This window comes from Thalassophryne amazonica, chromosome 6, assembly GCF_902500255.1.
Source record: "Thalassophryne amazonica chromosome 6, fThaAma1.1, whole genome shotgun sequence".
In the NCBI taxonomy this organism is placed as follows: domain Eukaryota; kingdom Metazoa; phylum Chordata; class Actinopteri; order Batrachoidiformes; family Batrachoididae; genus Thalassophryne; species Thalassophryne amazonica.
The window spans coordinates 25,380,136-25,396,373 of NC_047108.1; the positions used below are offsets into that span (position 1 = coordinate 25,380,136).

The 16,238-nt window shown below is 42.6% G+C and overlaps 1 protein-coding gene across 1 annotated transcript in view; it reads right to left on the reverse strand.

Annotated features, from left to right (window-relative positions):
- cfap74 (cilia and flagella associated protein 74) overlaps positions 1 to 16,238 on the reverse strand; it is a 434,220-nt gene that overhangs the window by 115,326 nt on the left and 302,656 nt on the right. The window contains 3 exon segments of the mRNA XM_034171458.1: positions 10,259 to 10,344; positions 10,467 to 10,601; positions 15,066 to 15,342. Coding sequence (XP_034027349.1) covers positions 10,259 to 10,344; positions 10,467 to 10,601; positions 15,066 to 15,342 — 498 coding nt within the window.

Consider the following 16,238-nt stretch of genomic DNA (forward strand, 5'->3'; position numbering starts at 1 on the left):
ACTTCAGAATATAGCCCCAATAAGCTATATTGTCTGTACCTTTCTTTGATCCATCAGTGTACATAGTCCAGTCGTATGGCTCCATAGGGAGTTGCCTCTCCTTCTGTAACTTTTTTGTCGCCGACTGGTTTGGCCCAATTTCCAGCTCAGGGTCTAGCAGGATGTCCTCCCACCTTCCCCATCTGGCATTTGTGGCTTTAGTACTCTCAATAGTTCCTTTCCTTAGGAACCGGTGGACTTGGCTTTGAGTGATAACTTTTATCCCCTGTCCTTGTGCAAGTTCTTTCAATGCACTCCAATTTCTAGCCAGGACTGCCAGTTCTTTTTCTTCCGGTGGATATTTTCTCTCAATCGAAGACAGAGTATAGCTCCACAATGTTACCATACCCCCTCCTTCATTGCTCACTTTTACCACCGAATCCTCTTCTTCACAGCTTATTTCGGCTAGCAGACGAGTAGTCAGACTACGCGGCTCCAGCCTAACTGCATCTTGAATGGCTTTCTTTAGCCTTTCCAAGCAATCCTGATCTGTAGCTGTCCAAATCCATTGCTTTTGCTCTTGTCCATTAGGTTTCTTCTTGAGACGAGCATAAAGGGGCTTTGCGTATTTCTGATAGTGTGGAACGTGATCTCTCACATAGTTACACAATCCCAATATTTTCTGTAGGTCATTCTCAGATTGAGGTGGTTTAATCTGACTCAATTTTTCTCGGTATCCTTCTGAGAGTCCCAAGTCTGATGATACCTGGAATCCCAAATAGTTAACCTTGAATTGTCCAAACTGACATTTCTTCAGGTTGAGTTTTAATCCAGCTTCTGTGAGCTTCTGTATCACCTTTTGCAGCCGCATTAGGTGTTCATTTTCATCATCATCTGCGATAAACACATCATCGATGTAGACTGTTACTCCCAGATCTTTCAATATTTCCATTACTGCTGCTTGGAACACATTTGGTGAATTTCTGTATCCCTGCGGGAGTCGTTGCCACACATAACTTTTCCCCTTATGTGTGAATGCCGTTTTCCCTTGTGACTGTTTTGCTAATCGCAGGGAAAAGAATCCATTTGCCAGATCAATGCATGATTTGTATTTCTTAATTTGGAGCGTTTTCAGTGCTCCTTGGGGATTTATCAAACTCGCTCTATTGGCTATTGTTCGTCGATTGAGAGCCTTGAAGTTGATTACTGGTCTCCAGCCTCCTCCTGCCGACTCTGGCTTCTTAACTGCTTGGATGGGGCTGTTAGTGATCGGATTCAATTCCACTCGAATGATCCCCAAAGCTTCCAATTCTTTCACTATTTTATCCATTTCCTCAACTGCTCCAGGGTTCAAGGGATATTGTCGCACCGGTGGATGTACTCCTCCTTCGATGACATGAATGTGTTTAGTCCCCAAATCTCCACAATCATTTTTAAATCGTGCTACTTCAGCTTCGGAGATAATTTCCCTCAATTTTTCTTTCCCTGCTTCAGAGAAATCACTTTCTTCAATTTTTTCTTCTGTGACAGCCGGTACATCCACTTCTTTGTACCAGCTTATCGGACTCTTTCCAATTGGAGTTATACCCATTCGTACAACTCTTGCTTGTAATTTTTTCACTCGTCGTCTTATTAGAGTTCGAAGTCTTTTGGGCCGATGCAATTCTTTCAAATCCCTGACTGATATCAAATTAAAGGGGCCTTTTAACCAAACTATCCCTTTCCATATTCCAAATGGTGCTCTCTCCGTTGCCCCATTTGCATACTGGATCAATAGGTATCCTATGGTAACAAGGTTTCTGCGGGTCATGGACACCTCTGCTCCCGTGTCTACCAGGTACGGTTCTCCATCCACATCAGTGTAGATATCGTCCCCTTCCCAGTAGGCATGGTCTAGCGTGACCCGCGCCTCCGAAGCCATTACTTCTTTTGCCCTCCAGCCGCCGCTGTAGCTTGGCGGACTTCCTGGAGGGTTTTTCTTTGTTCTGGAGTTAATTTGTCGTACTCCTCTTTAGGGAGATAGCCACCACTACGAGGTGTAGGTATAGGTCGCGATTGTGGTGGTGGAGGTGGTGGACCTCTCGGCCGAGAGCTCCATTGTCCAGCTGGAGGTCTTTGGTTATTCCTCTGTGGTGTTTGATGTGACTGAGGAAGTGGTGGTTTAGGCACTGAATTTCTTTTCTCTACTCCCACCTGTTTTTGTCCTGATCTCGGTGTGCTCTCCTTCTTCCTCTTTTCCTCATAGAACTGCTGCTCCAGATCCCAGCTCTTTACCACCGCATCCATTTGTGGGACTGTAGTGCCGTCTATGGGCATTTTTACAAAAGTTATCTCCCCTCTTCTTCCTTTTGTGACCTCTCTCAGTGCCCTAACATAGCGTTGTGGCAAAATCGTCTGTTTCAGCCCATGCCAAATTTGAACCAATGTTTGACCTTTGTCTAGTCCAGCTTTAGCTCGAGCAATATGGAAATCTTCATCGTTGGGATCTTCCAACACTAACCTGGCATAATGGTTTCGTGCTGGTTCACCCCGACTGATGGGTTGACTGGTAACTTGGGCTAGCCACATAGATTTACCCTCTTCACTGTTTGAAGCTCTGTCAATAAGGGGCCACACTTCTTTCAAATAGTCCTTTAGGTCTTCATTTGGTTCTTTCTCTCTCACCAGCATCTTTAATTTCTTGAATTCACGGAATTCCCTGCCGTCTGCTTGAATTTCAGCTTGAATTGCTGGCAGACTTTGCTCTCTAGATCCAGCAGGAAAGTTCTGATTTGGGAGGCTCGCTTGTAATCCTGACGATGGTGGAATTGTTTCTCCTTCATCATCCAGATTTTCTTCATTGGTTTCTCTCAACACTTGCCGTGACCACCGTAAAGCTGCTGTTTTTAGTTTTCTCAACATCACATCATGGGGAACGCCTAAATAGGCGACTCTGAAGTTATTTGTTAACTCTTTACAGGCAGTTAATGTAGGATAGAAAGGCCACATTAGTATATTAGCCCACTTTCCGACAGTAGCTGTTACCTCGAGAGTTTTCTTTTCATCTTGTCGCTCTATCCACTCTTCTGGGATGTCATACCCAGTTTGTCCAACTTCTGGAGCATAGGTTTGTCGCTTATCTCGGGTCTCCACTGGGTTGACTCTGACATCTCTTGCAATTCTCTCAGAGGCTACGCGCACATTATACACGCCAACTTCTTTCTTTAGTCCTCTGTAACGTCCAGTTCGTAGTTCTGGGCGTGAGACTTCTCTTTCCCCTACCACAGATAGCGGTTCATGCTCTTCTGCGTCTTGTGGATTGATCTCCTCTTCAGACTCTCTTTCTTGGTCCTCATCCATATCAGATTCATGGGGAGGACATAGGTCTTGTAGTTGTGGGTCCCCGTTTTGTTCTGACTTTCGGGGTGCCCCAGTTGCTTCAGTATTTCCGACTGGTAAAGGAATGAATATAGGATCCTCTTCTCCATTATCCGGTGGAGGAGCCTGGAAAGGCTCTTTCATCCGTGATTGGGAGCCTGTCGGGTGTATGATAGTCTGGAGCCCATTTGCAACTTGTTTTAATGTTGGCCGTGGGGTTTTAATCCTTAATTGCTGCACTCCCACAGCATGTACTGATCTTTTCTCACTTGTCGCCATGGGAATGAGCTGCATCACTAACGGGGGACTAGTTGCCACTCCACTTGCTCCAACTGCACCCTTCTTTGGACCTGCTCTATTTGGTCCTAGATTCACCGCTTCAAGCGCCCTTCTCACTCGATCTTGCTCCTGTTCATTGCTAGTGACCACCACAATCTCTATCATTGATCCCCATACTCCTGGGGGTACGCATGTGTAGGTTCACGGCTGCCATGGCAACCTTTTCTGCCTCTTCCCATGTCATATGTCCAGATCGTAATCCGTCCACACATATCACCACTCGCCGATGCTGGCGTTCTTTGGCCAAATCAATAGCTATTCCCAGAATTTTCAACATTTTCTCCGTGTATTCGATTGAATTTTCTCTCCCTGGGTAGCTTTCAAAGGGCACATGTATGAGTGCATGATAATCCATTCGTGGTGCGCTTGTTATCACCTTCGATTTTCCGTCCAGACTTCTCCCCTTTATGTTCTTAAGCTCCTCTTGGTATTCTTTGCCTGCCCGCTCCTTGAGCTTTGCTTGGAATTTTCGGTTGGCAATTTTCAGTCTGTGATTTGTGAAGACAATGAGACTATCTCCATCTATATCCCAAGGACTGCCAAAATAATGATATGCCCGTCTTCCATCTTGGGTCACCATTTTTTTGCTTCCTTCGGGCATAGGGTTCAAGTCCTCCATGTAGTCAGATTCAATGTATACATGGTGGGTTTTTGCTTTAGATTTTCTAAAGATTTCCTGCGAACGGCCTTCCTCTTTAATATGGTAACTCGGTCCGGCAACACATTCTTCAGATTTAAGCTGTCCCAAGCTTCTGGGCCCACATTCCGGCGATTGATGGAATATCTGTCCAGATACTCCCTGAAGGCTTCTTCGTCTTTTTTTCCTGCTCAACTAAGCGTTCTGTCTGTTTTTTAACTGTTGAGGTTATTCCTCTCACACTTCCTAAGGGCAATTTTTGCCACACCGGGTCAAAGCTTGTGTGGAGCTGGTCCGGGCTTTTATATTCTTGACCATTTACTCCAGAATTAGGACCTCCCTGAGATGTTAATTCATCTTCACTTTCCTCTGGCTTGTTTTCCTCATCACTTTGTCCGGGCTCCGTCTGGAAATGTATCTTGCTCTCGTCTCCAGTGTCGAAGACCTGACTTCCATTCCTATGTTCCATTATAGGATATTGTTCCTTAAGCATTCTTCCTACCCCTTTTAGTCGTTCTGCCATGGATTTAAACTCAGCATACACGGACGCTGATTTTGCTTTAACATCAACTAGGACCGTCTCTACTCCCAACAACCCAGCTGTCATTTTTACTACGGAGTCATAGCTTTTCTCAGGACTTATTAAGGTGGTGATTTGTCCTCTTTTCCACTCTTCTCCAAGAAGTTTGCACCACCACTCAAGCCACTCTCTGGTCCCTGTCTTCTCCTTTGGGACTGGTGGGCTTTCCAAAACGGCCATGATCTGCCCCTCTTTATGCTGACCTGGATAATATATCCCTAATTTGTGTATAGTTTCTGCCATAGCTTCTTTGAAACTTTCTTCATCAGTTTCTACACTTTGATCTCTGGCATATTTTTGAACTGTTTCTGCCCAAAAATCATATCCTCGTCCATACAATACCACTCTGTGTGGCCGAATATTCACTTCTCTTTCCTCGTCTGGTTCGGATTCAGGGGTTGCTACAGGTCCTGACGCTTCTTCAGCCATATTTTTACTGCTTGTTTTCAACACTAACCTTACTTTTCGTAATGATTATCCTCTCTTTATTCTCTCGGTTGCTGGGATTGTCGATCCCACCACTGTCGTCTCCTTGACTCCAGCTATGGTCTTTGTCGTCTCGGGTCGTCTGCCTCTCAAAGCCTCTCTTGGCGCCTTGAGTCAGGGATGACTGACAGACTACTTGGCTATTCAGCGCTAATTCCAGAGGTTAACTCCAAATCAGCTGCTCCTTTTCCCGCTTCTCCCCTCAGGAACCTCACGGGTTGATGATCCTATTCTCTCTTGTAGATCACCATTTTGCACGGTATACTCTCATACCTGCTCTCTTGACGATCCGATCCAGCAGGCTCCCTCGTCTGCTTCCCTTCCTCGTCGTTTCGTGATGATCCAGCAGGCTATCCCCGTCTGCTTCTTGTCCCAGTTCAGACGATCCAGCAGTGACACGTCTGCTTCTCGTCCCAGTTCAGACGATCCAGCAGTGACACGTCTGCTTCTCGTCCTTGATCCCAGCTCCCTGGGATGCTTACTCCTGTTGTCTTTACATCGTCCTTCTGGTGGTCGCCTCCAAATTTTCACCTCTCTGGAAAACAGATGTGTTTCAAGCCGTTACTGGACCTATACAGGCCATCAGCCGACACTCTCCACAACACTGTCTCCCTTGGTGGTCTACTCAGGGGCTTTCCACCTATCCAATGGCAAAAGACTCTCCTTTGGCCAGGATTCTTCCTCGGACCTGACTACACTTCGTCAGGTCCCTGTTCGGGCGCCACGTGTCAGATCCCGTTATTTATTCTTTTAGATACACGAGGCACACCCTCACCCTCCAATGAGTGTGTTTGTGTACTAAAAACCAGCTCTCTGTCTCTGGGGTCCGACCTTCGTGTCTCCACGGGTATTACCCGGCAGGGCTGCACAAAGGCTGTTCAAGCTGGTGGCGAGGAGATTCGTCTAGCCACTCACTGCCTCCATCCGGACGTCCACCCCGCTGACGCTGATCTCGCACCCCGGTCGAATAGCCTCCTCTGGAACCAGGATACGAGCCGGCCACGCCCGTTAACGGCAGCTCTCCTCTTATGGATCAGGGCTCTTGGAATGTTGCTAGATTTTAAATTTAGTGACTCGTACAGCGAGTCCCCAGAATGCGTTAATTTCATTAAAAACCAGACTAACCTTTTAGAGCACTTTTTGATGTTATACACCCAAAAAACTTTAACTTTTACACCTTGAGAAGCATCAATAAATCCAATGTCCGAGCCTTAACACTTTAACTGCATGCTTGGAAATTTATTGCAGGTTTTGCAAGTGCTGACAACATAATCAAAATCGGTTATATGATGATAATTTCACAACAATAATTCAAATATAATCAGAATAATAATTGGCAGAGATTTTTGCTTTTGATTTAATAATGCTGTCTGATCTTACTCTGACTGGACTGGATTAACTTCTTAACAATTTTCCTAGGAGTGAGGGAAGGAGGTTTTTTGATGTTAAAATCCCCAGTTCGATGAACTTGATTTCCTCTTCATCAGCTATTAGTTGTTAGCTGACCACGATCCTTGTGCGATGTTGTAATCCTTCAGGAAATTAATCCACATAAGAGTTTATTCCTTCTTCAATCAACCAAAAGTTGATCTAATCCACTCTGGTATGATGTGATGATCCTTGAGAGAGAAAACGTTGAAACTTCCCCACTCAGACTTAAGGTCAGTGATTATTCTCCAATGCTCTGCTACTCCGTGACTGGACGGCCTGAGTGGGAGTTGAAAACTCTCTCAAATGATCTCTTATGTCTCCAATCCTCTCACTCCACGATTCCAATTGCAGCTCACAAGATGGTCAAGTCTTGTGATCTCCTCGTAGCAGGGGAGAAGTGACAACAGCACCTCTCCCTGGAAGAATAACCCTGTTTCCTGTTGTTTTGCAGTTTTTATATGAAAACTCTTGTTGTTGTTGAGTTGATCTTGGTTACCATGGGGATGATGGTGACTCAAAACCTCCCCCCTACTCCTTCCCTTACTGGAAGCCATCTGCGGAACTTATTTCTCGTAACTTATGTCTCGGCTGCCAGTAACTAGCTCCAGTTCCTCTTTTCCGTTAACACGTCAGCTTTTCTGAGAATTCATTCTTTTTAAATCATGTCTTTAGAATCACATCAATCATATTCAATCATTTCATTACAACTCTTTTTCACATAAAAACAATTCATATGATCATATACAACATTTTCATTCCTTATTATTCATTTCATATCTTATCACATCTTAATCATTTTCAGTTGTTTTTATCATCAGCTCTTCTGGCCTCGCTTGCGACATCACTAACTTCCTCTTTCTCTGACTCTGCACTAAAAACAACTTCTTCAGTTCCTCTTTCTCTGTAACTGCACTGAAAAACAACTTTAGTTCCTCTTTCTCTCTAACTGCACCCTTTATGAAAAACAACTCATATAATCATTCATTTTACTTATTTGTAACATACGTTTTCTAATCAACTCTTACTTTTATTACATTAATAGTTCATTTAATCATACTTGTTATGTTGGAATCATTCTTAGATATTACTTTTAACACATTAATACTTCATTTGATCATACTTTGTCATTTTAGAATCATCTTAGACATATTCCATCATCTTCACCACTGAGTTCATTCCATGGGCCTCCCCATCTGTAATGGAAAAGTCCGGTATGACCTCACTTACTCCAGGAAAGTACCAAACACTGTCCAGTTTAATCCAACAACATGTGTATTAATCCCATGGCACGTATTATATTCCAAAATGAAAACAAGCTGAAAGCAAGCTTAAAGTCATCTTTCTTGACAGTCGGCATACTGGAAGTGCAGGATCGAAGTGGTGGTGATTTTCTTCTTGGCTGTCAGTGGGCTGAGATTGAAGAGCTTTCCATATTTTTCGTATTATTACAGTTTTTTTTCTGAATTGCTGGAACACTGAACTCCATTCCCTGAACCAAATTCACAAAGGCCTGAACTCATTTCCTGAAACAAGCAACTCTTTTGATCAAAATCTTAAGCAGTTTTCCCCTAGTTAGACACAATTTGCAGATCTAATGCAGTCTTTTGTGCAAAACTCTAAACACATTCACTAAACACAGTTCTCACTGCGATGCAGAATGGTAACACACAGGTGTCAGACACAATTAAACACAATTACAGCACTGATGTCATCATTTACACACAATGACTCAAAATTATACACACTTGTTGCTAATGATGTGATGAAGCCAATATAAGTCAGTTCAGAGGGCACATGTGAGCTGAACTTTGATACAAAGATGGAGGGCAACTTTCTGAGAGGCAGAGGAGGACGAGTGCGTGTGAGAGGTGGTGGCGAGGAGGAAGAGAAGGAGAAAGAGGAAGAGCAAGAGTGAAACTAAGACCAAGAACAGTAATTTCAGATGAAATATGAGCAACTGTAATTGATTGTGTTCTTGTGCATGGCATGACAATGAGGGAAGCAGGACAGCTAACCAAAAAGTTGGCTTCGATAACAGTTAATGTGCTAACTGAAAAGTTATCTTTTATAAAGCTGAACCGATAAACCCCTAAAAAATTTAGTGGAAGTTACAGATTAAAGCTAAACCGATAACTTTCAGTATTGATTTCAGAACACTAGCAGCTACTGACACAACAACGAGCCAGCGCTTCTGTGTCAGACTAGATTTCTGTCAGCAAAAGAGACCTGGTGACCAAAGAGAAGAAGGAATAAAGACAATTTCTCTTTACACAATCCTGACTCACCGGCATATGACGCAAGTCATCAACAGTCATGTGAATTTCTCCACTGTGAGATCAATAAAGTCTTGTCTTATCTTATCTTATCTAACAGGCATTCAGTTTTAACTTATGGTTAAAATTTTAACCAAACTAATTCCAGACAAGTTATTTAAATTAACACCATGCCTGGCATTTTACAAACTGAAAATATCTGTTATATGTTTTACTTTTAAAGTAATGCACTAATTTTGGTTTTAATGTTTGGGACACACATGCTGCAGTGCATTATGGGTAAAGTTTCACAACAGGAGAAATGCATTGAGACGTTCTGATCAGGCTGCACTTTAACTGCTGCACATGGACGACAGCATTAAACTCTTTGTATATTGTGCCTAAAACTCTGGTGAATATATTCTCTGGGTTTATAGACGTTTTTGTTTTATGTAAACATGCCAGAAGCTCAGGTTGTGTCTCCATTCTGGGGGGGGAAAGTGAAGTTTGCTCTTTAATGTCCTGCTTATTGTCCTTTACAACACTGTTTTTCCTCTTTGTTCCAGAGTAATATATATAAGATGTCTGTAATTAGGTTTGCATTTATTAAATTCCATGCAGATTAAACAGATTATTTGGAATATTTGTTTTAGCAAGTTTTCAGGTTCTCTACTGCCATCTACTGGCCAGCTGCTGCAGTCTAAACCGCACAGAGAATCCACATGACGACAATTGTAAATGAACATTATACAACCAAAATATACATTTTTATGGTTTTCATCATGTTAGTAAGAGGCTGCAGCAACTCTCTGGCACGCAAAGGATTATGGGATATCTCAATAGGGTGAATATTGCCATGAACACTGCCATCTACTGGCCAGTAGTTGGCAGTAGAGACCCTGAAAACTTGCTAAAACAAAGATTCCAAATAATCCAGCAATAACTTTAATTTTCAGCAAACCAGCAAGCAGACACATGGAAACAAATGAGCTCTTTAGCAAAAGTAAAAAATAGTTTAAATCAATCTGACCTTATTTTTCTTGAGATTCTACTAATATGAAACCAAATGTGGTCGCTTTTAAATAAAATCCTTTGTCATATGGGCTGCACAAAAGACTGAAAAAATTAGACAGTGCTCACTGAATATTTCCAAAATGCTGCCAAAAAGTGAAATGAAGTGGTAACGTGTCCTCATACCTGGGATGTATGTCCTCAGGACTGAGGACGCCATCTGTCATCTGGATGTCCTTTGGATTTACTGTTTTGTCTTCTTTATTGGGCTTCTTTTCAGTTCAACAAAAACAACACACACAAACACACACACACAGAGAGCTGTGAGATTTGAATTATAAACATAAAAGCACAGTACGTCGGACTGGCAGGTGACTGGAGCTCAAAGTCCTACCTCCTGCTCGGTGTGTCTGCTCCTCTCCGGCATTTCCTCACTGAGCGACTTGGCCCGATGGAGGAGATGCAGTGCCTCCTCTTTGATCTCCAGTTCTGATAGCCTGGGTCTGAACGTCACCTGAACTACACATCTCTAGGACACAGTAAATATTAAGACTTTCAAAGGATTCCTCACAGTGTGATACAGGTGGTTTCTTTCTGTTTTTAGTTCCCTGGTGTGTTCATGTGAATACTTATAAAAAGAAACTGACTAAATTTTAGACATCTTTTTTGAAAAGAGTCTGATGTTCTTACTCTAAACATTTAATATGAACCTCTTCTTCATTTGAGACAGCTTTAGTCTGAACAGTTCCTCTCTGACTCTTCTCTTATGCAGACTTTTATTTCTAGAAAATAATAATCCTCATGTTTTCCATCTGCTGACTACTTGATTTTTCCGGCTGAACTCCTCTTTACTCTCGAGATAAGTTCATGGTTTCTATAGGAGCAAAGTAAGCGGAAGAATGAATGTGTCCTACTGTGAGTAAGTGGATTCATACATCAAACCTCAATGATTTCAAACATCTATAAATGTGTTGTGAAATAATACTGCATACAATAAAGATTCAATGGTCTAGTGTCATATTCTTTTTCCATTACAGCAATACATGGGCATTAAGATAAAAAAAAATGTTTATAGAATAGACTATACAAAAGGATTGTTTAGTTTTACTGTGGCTCCAGTAGAGGTCAGTATTACACCATAAAGGACTTCCTCACTGGGATTCTTAAAGTGCCAAAGTTAAATTGTGCTCTGCTAATAACTGACCTTAAAATGTTTTAAAATACACTGTATATGCTTATATTAATGACACCCACATTTCATTTTTCCTTTGAGAGGTGGAGATGGACCAGGTGTCTACCTGGATATTTGTCATCCAGGGCCCAATGCAGCTCTGTGATGTGGCACGTGTTTTATCGTGTGGCACCAGCGTGTACTCCCAGACCTGACCTGATTATTTTTTGTACATTGCAAACTGTTAAAAATTTCCATCAAATGTAAGCATGACATGTGGCATGGTGGAGCAGCAGTTCGTCATCTATTATCACCACCTCTGAGGTGGGTGGCACAGAGAATGAGGCGGACAAGCGAAGCAACACTCATCCCTTATGTGGCAGGCTTGTCAGCGAAACTTAGAAAACATTTCTCCAAGCATGACATCCCCAGTATATTTCAAACCTAGTCACACTCTAAGGCAAAAACTGGTCCATCCCAAGGATAAAACTCCCAAACACAAGATAAGCAACATAGTGTATGCTGTCCAGTGCTGACGAGTGCTCAGACCTCCACATTGGAGAAACCAAACAGCCTCTTCACAAATGCATGGTACAACATAGAAGAGCTACTTTGACAGGACAAGACTCAGCTGTACATCTGCATCTCAAGGATGCTAATCAGAATCATAATTGAATTTACTGCCAAGTAAGTTCACAGATACAAGGAATTTGATCTGGTGTTATTGGTGCATAAACAATAAGAAACACATTTCTAAAAGAAGTAAAAAGGGTCAAATAGACACAACTATATTTACTGTTAAATAAATAAAACATAATGAAATGGGACAGTGCAAATAGGTGATTGGAGTACAGATGTACAGTACAGCTCACTGCAGGGATGACCAATCTGTGCTTTATGGTAGTAGGGGAGAGACGTAGAGTAACTAAGGGTCTCTGGCATTGTTTATGAGTCCAGCTGAGGATGGAAAGAAGCTGTTTTTGTGTCTTAAGGGTTTGGTCCTGATGGACCTCAGCCTCCTGCCAGAGGAGAGAGTGACAAAAAATTTATGTCCTGGGTGGGAGGGATCAGCCACAAACTTCCTTGCTCGGCTCAGAGCCATGGAGGCATAGAGGTCCTGTAGGGATGGCAGATTGCAGTCAATCACCTTCTCCACTGCAGTCTGCTTCTGTCCTTAGCTGTGGCAGCAGCATACCAGACGGTGATGGAAAACGAAATGATGGACTCAGTGTTGGCACTGTAGAAGTTCACCATCATTGTTTTTGGCAGGCTGAACTTCTTCAGCTGCTGCAGAAAGTACATTCTCTGCCATGCCCTCATGATGAGAGAACAGAGATCCTGAGTGATGGTGATCCTCAGGTAGCAGAAGGAATCCAAAGTGGTGACTGGGGAATCACACAGGGTGATGGGGGCAGCTAGGACTGGGTTCTTTCTGAAGCCATCAACCATCTCCACTGCCTTGAGGGTGTTAATCTCCAGATTGTTCTGTCTGCACAAGACAGCAGGTGATCGATCTCTCATCTATAGGCAGACTCGTCCCCATCAAAGATGAGTCCAATGAGGGATGCATAGTCCGTGAACTTCAGGAATGTCACAAACTGGTGACTGGAGGTGCAGCTCTTGGTGTACAGGGAGAAGAGTGCACATTTTGGACCGGGAAGACAGATGGTTCAAAGAGGAATTAAAGAAGCCATCTATGTCCACTGTGAGCAACCATCACTGAACAGGAGAGGTGGATTATGACATCAACTTTCTCCCATCTACAATGCGCCTGAAATCCCTTTCCAGGTGCCTCAACCCCCATTCACATTTTTGTACAGGCGACCCCAATAGGTCACTTGTTAGAAAGGAAAGAAGCCTTTCGGATATGAGGTGAAACGTCTTAAAGAAACTTAAACCCTGGTCCCACCGAATAATGAAGGATGAATAATGAGCCACAAAGCATGTTTTTTCTTTGGTACGAGTCCAGTTATTCAACAATCTTGGGAGAATAGTGGCTCTAGAGGCTCTTAAAGGCAGAATATTCGGCTAACAAGGCTCATCTCTGAGCGTGGTGCTAATTTCAAGAAGTTCAAAATTTAGCAACAGTGTAGGGGAGTTTGTGTACGAGGTACTACGAGGACAAACAAGATTTTTAGAGGCATGTATACGGTGAGGACGAGGCTGTTAAAAGCCCATTATCCAAGCACCTGGCGGCTACGAGAACAGGGCAAGCTATTTTGGACAATTTATTTTGGACAGGCTCAGCCCTCTTGCACACTATAATCCCACCTGCTTTGTGTGCTGGACGCTGTATATAAAATAATTATTTTGTAGCGGATTAATAATTTTCTGTTAGAGCTTGGACGCTGAAAACACCTTTAGTTGCTTCTGGAATCACAGCGGACATTTCATTTGGAGCTTTTTTCCTCTCTCTGTCACGTGTGCTGAGGTGGAAAACATAATTGGAACAGCCTAAAATGTAATTATTTGTAATGTTAATAGCTTTGTGAAACAGTTGCATGTTCATTCCTAAGCAGCTGTAAAAATATGTTTATGATAGATTTGACATCTTGTTATAATGGATTAGATGAGCTCCTCACTCCTGTGTGCACACTGACGCAATGACTCGCACTCAAGACGAGCATTTATGCAGAACAAGAGCGACATTATGCAGACATTAATAAAGGAACACAAAGTTAAAAGTTGGATCACGGTGTCAAAATGACTGTAAAGCCGCTGAAGAAATAAAGCCAGTGAGAAGAAGTGCAGAGGCGACTGTCTAGGAACCCGTGCTTCAGTTCTAGCTGGTCTGGTGCATTTAATGACTGGAACACAGGTGAGCAGCAGCCTGGCACACGGCTGGACAGTGCAGGAGTGTCTTTTTTTTGGACTACGTTTAAAAAATGTGACATATTCTTGAATGGATGCTATGAATTGAAAACCCACACTTCAGACAGACCAAGTGTGGCAGGGCTGGAGGTTTGGACCAATATATATGCGGGAACACGAGCCATTTGAGGCTGGATAGGGCTCAAATGACAGGTCACACGTGGCTCACTAGAGGCTGATACATGTCACATGTGAGGTACAGAGAGGTACACAGAGGCGCCTAAGTAGCAGATACGTGATAGCTTAAAACGTGGATCATTCTTCGAATAATCACTGACACACCATGCCTGGCTCATTATTCATGGCTTATTATTCGGTGGGATCGAGGCTTTAAGGAATTCCAGTCACCCATTTTCAAGCTCCAGAAAGAAGCAGAAGTGCGCTTTGGTTTCCTTTAGCAGGAACAACTAATGTGTTGAACACGTGGCAGTAACTAGAAAACATATATTTGATTAAGCGTTGAGGTAAAGTTTAATATAAGCACAACAATCTGACAAAATTATCATGAATAAATAAATCTCAACAATGAAAAATCAGTCTGCGTTATCTGATCATAACTAAAAATATGGACATTTTATGGCTATCTTTACAATGATATAAACAAAGAAACAGCTTTTAAAAATTAATAACACATTAATCCATTTGTTGGTTTCGATCAGGTTAACAGGGCAGCTGTGCTCCCTGCTGGGGTGTGTGTGTGTGTGTGTGTGTGTGTGTGTGTGGGGAGAGGTAGTGGTAGTATTGCTCAGTGCTGCTCTTGGTGTCTTTATCAGCACGTCTCACAGTCACGGCTATTTTCAGTGTTACTGTTTGTTTCTGCTGTTTTGTGTCACCAACTTAATTCATGAGAAAATTAAATGGAGCAGCAATTCACTGCTGCAAAAATGACAAAAGTGCATTGGCCCTGACAAAAACATACTTTCAAGGTCCTAAAGTTTATGTGTATGGTACCTGTCCAGGCAGCAGGCATCCTGCAGAAGGAGAAATACTGATGTCTGAATCCTGTGGTACAGCAAAGAAGAACAGCCTGGGTATGACTTCAGACACGGCCTCATTCTTCCCCAGAGGGACTGGCTGTTTAGATAGTTTACGGTCTGTGTGATGGTTGGTCAGATACAGCAGAGCGGTGGAGTGGTCCCCTAGCGCTGTAGCCCCAAACTGGACGATAGAGTGAGACAGGTCCAGTGGAGGGCGGACACCCACTCCCCGGCATGACAGATGGAATTCTCTAATGATAAAACAAAAAGCATATTTAGTCAAATTCCTATGTCAGGGCTGTGAAATGAAAATTGTGAAATCCGAGGAAAATTTGCAGGGGGTCGGTGGTGTGTGTGCAACGTCCAGGAGCTGGGGTCTAGGGCCCTGTGGGGCCCCAGAATTACATTTTTATCTAATGATACTTTTTCAGCATCTCCTGGAAGAACAAATCTCAAAATTAGTGCAAATTTAAATGATCCTATATTCAACCTTTAATTTGACCTGTCAACGATGATGTTGATATAACAGAATATGACATGGAAGTAGGACCTGGAATGATTTTCCTTTTAATTGTAAACCAAATTATGCATTAACTCAGAACAATTAAACTACATGAAATTTATGAAGACTGAAAAGACTGTTGCAGCATTTCAAAAACCATGGTAAAATCATGGTAAAATATTAATAACTTACCTTATAGTAAAAAAGTCACTTAATATTCTTGTGTAAATTCATGCAGCCTAAATCCATTCAAAGCCACAATGTCTTTTTTTTTACAATGAAAGAAAGTCTAGATTAGTGAAAAGTCACATAATCTTGTCTAAAATCCAGCAGAATGTTTATTTTCCAGGGAGAGAAAAATTCTTACCGTGTTTCCTGAGAGAGCACAGTTCACTCTTCCTGTTTCTTTTATCTTTCAGGTGTGTTGATGAAGCCAGCGATGAATCCACAGATTCTTGTCCTTATAAGACTTTTTCAAACAGTCTTTCTAGCCATCTTCTCTCTGTGCAACGCACAGACATGCTGCACAGATCTTCTTTTAAAAACTTGAAAGCTCTAAAAGTTTGGGATGTCCACATGCTACATTTTGCTTAAGCGCCGCACAGGAGCCACACAGCGTCGTCGCAACAACCAACCAGTCCTGCT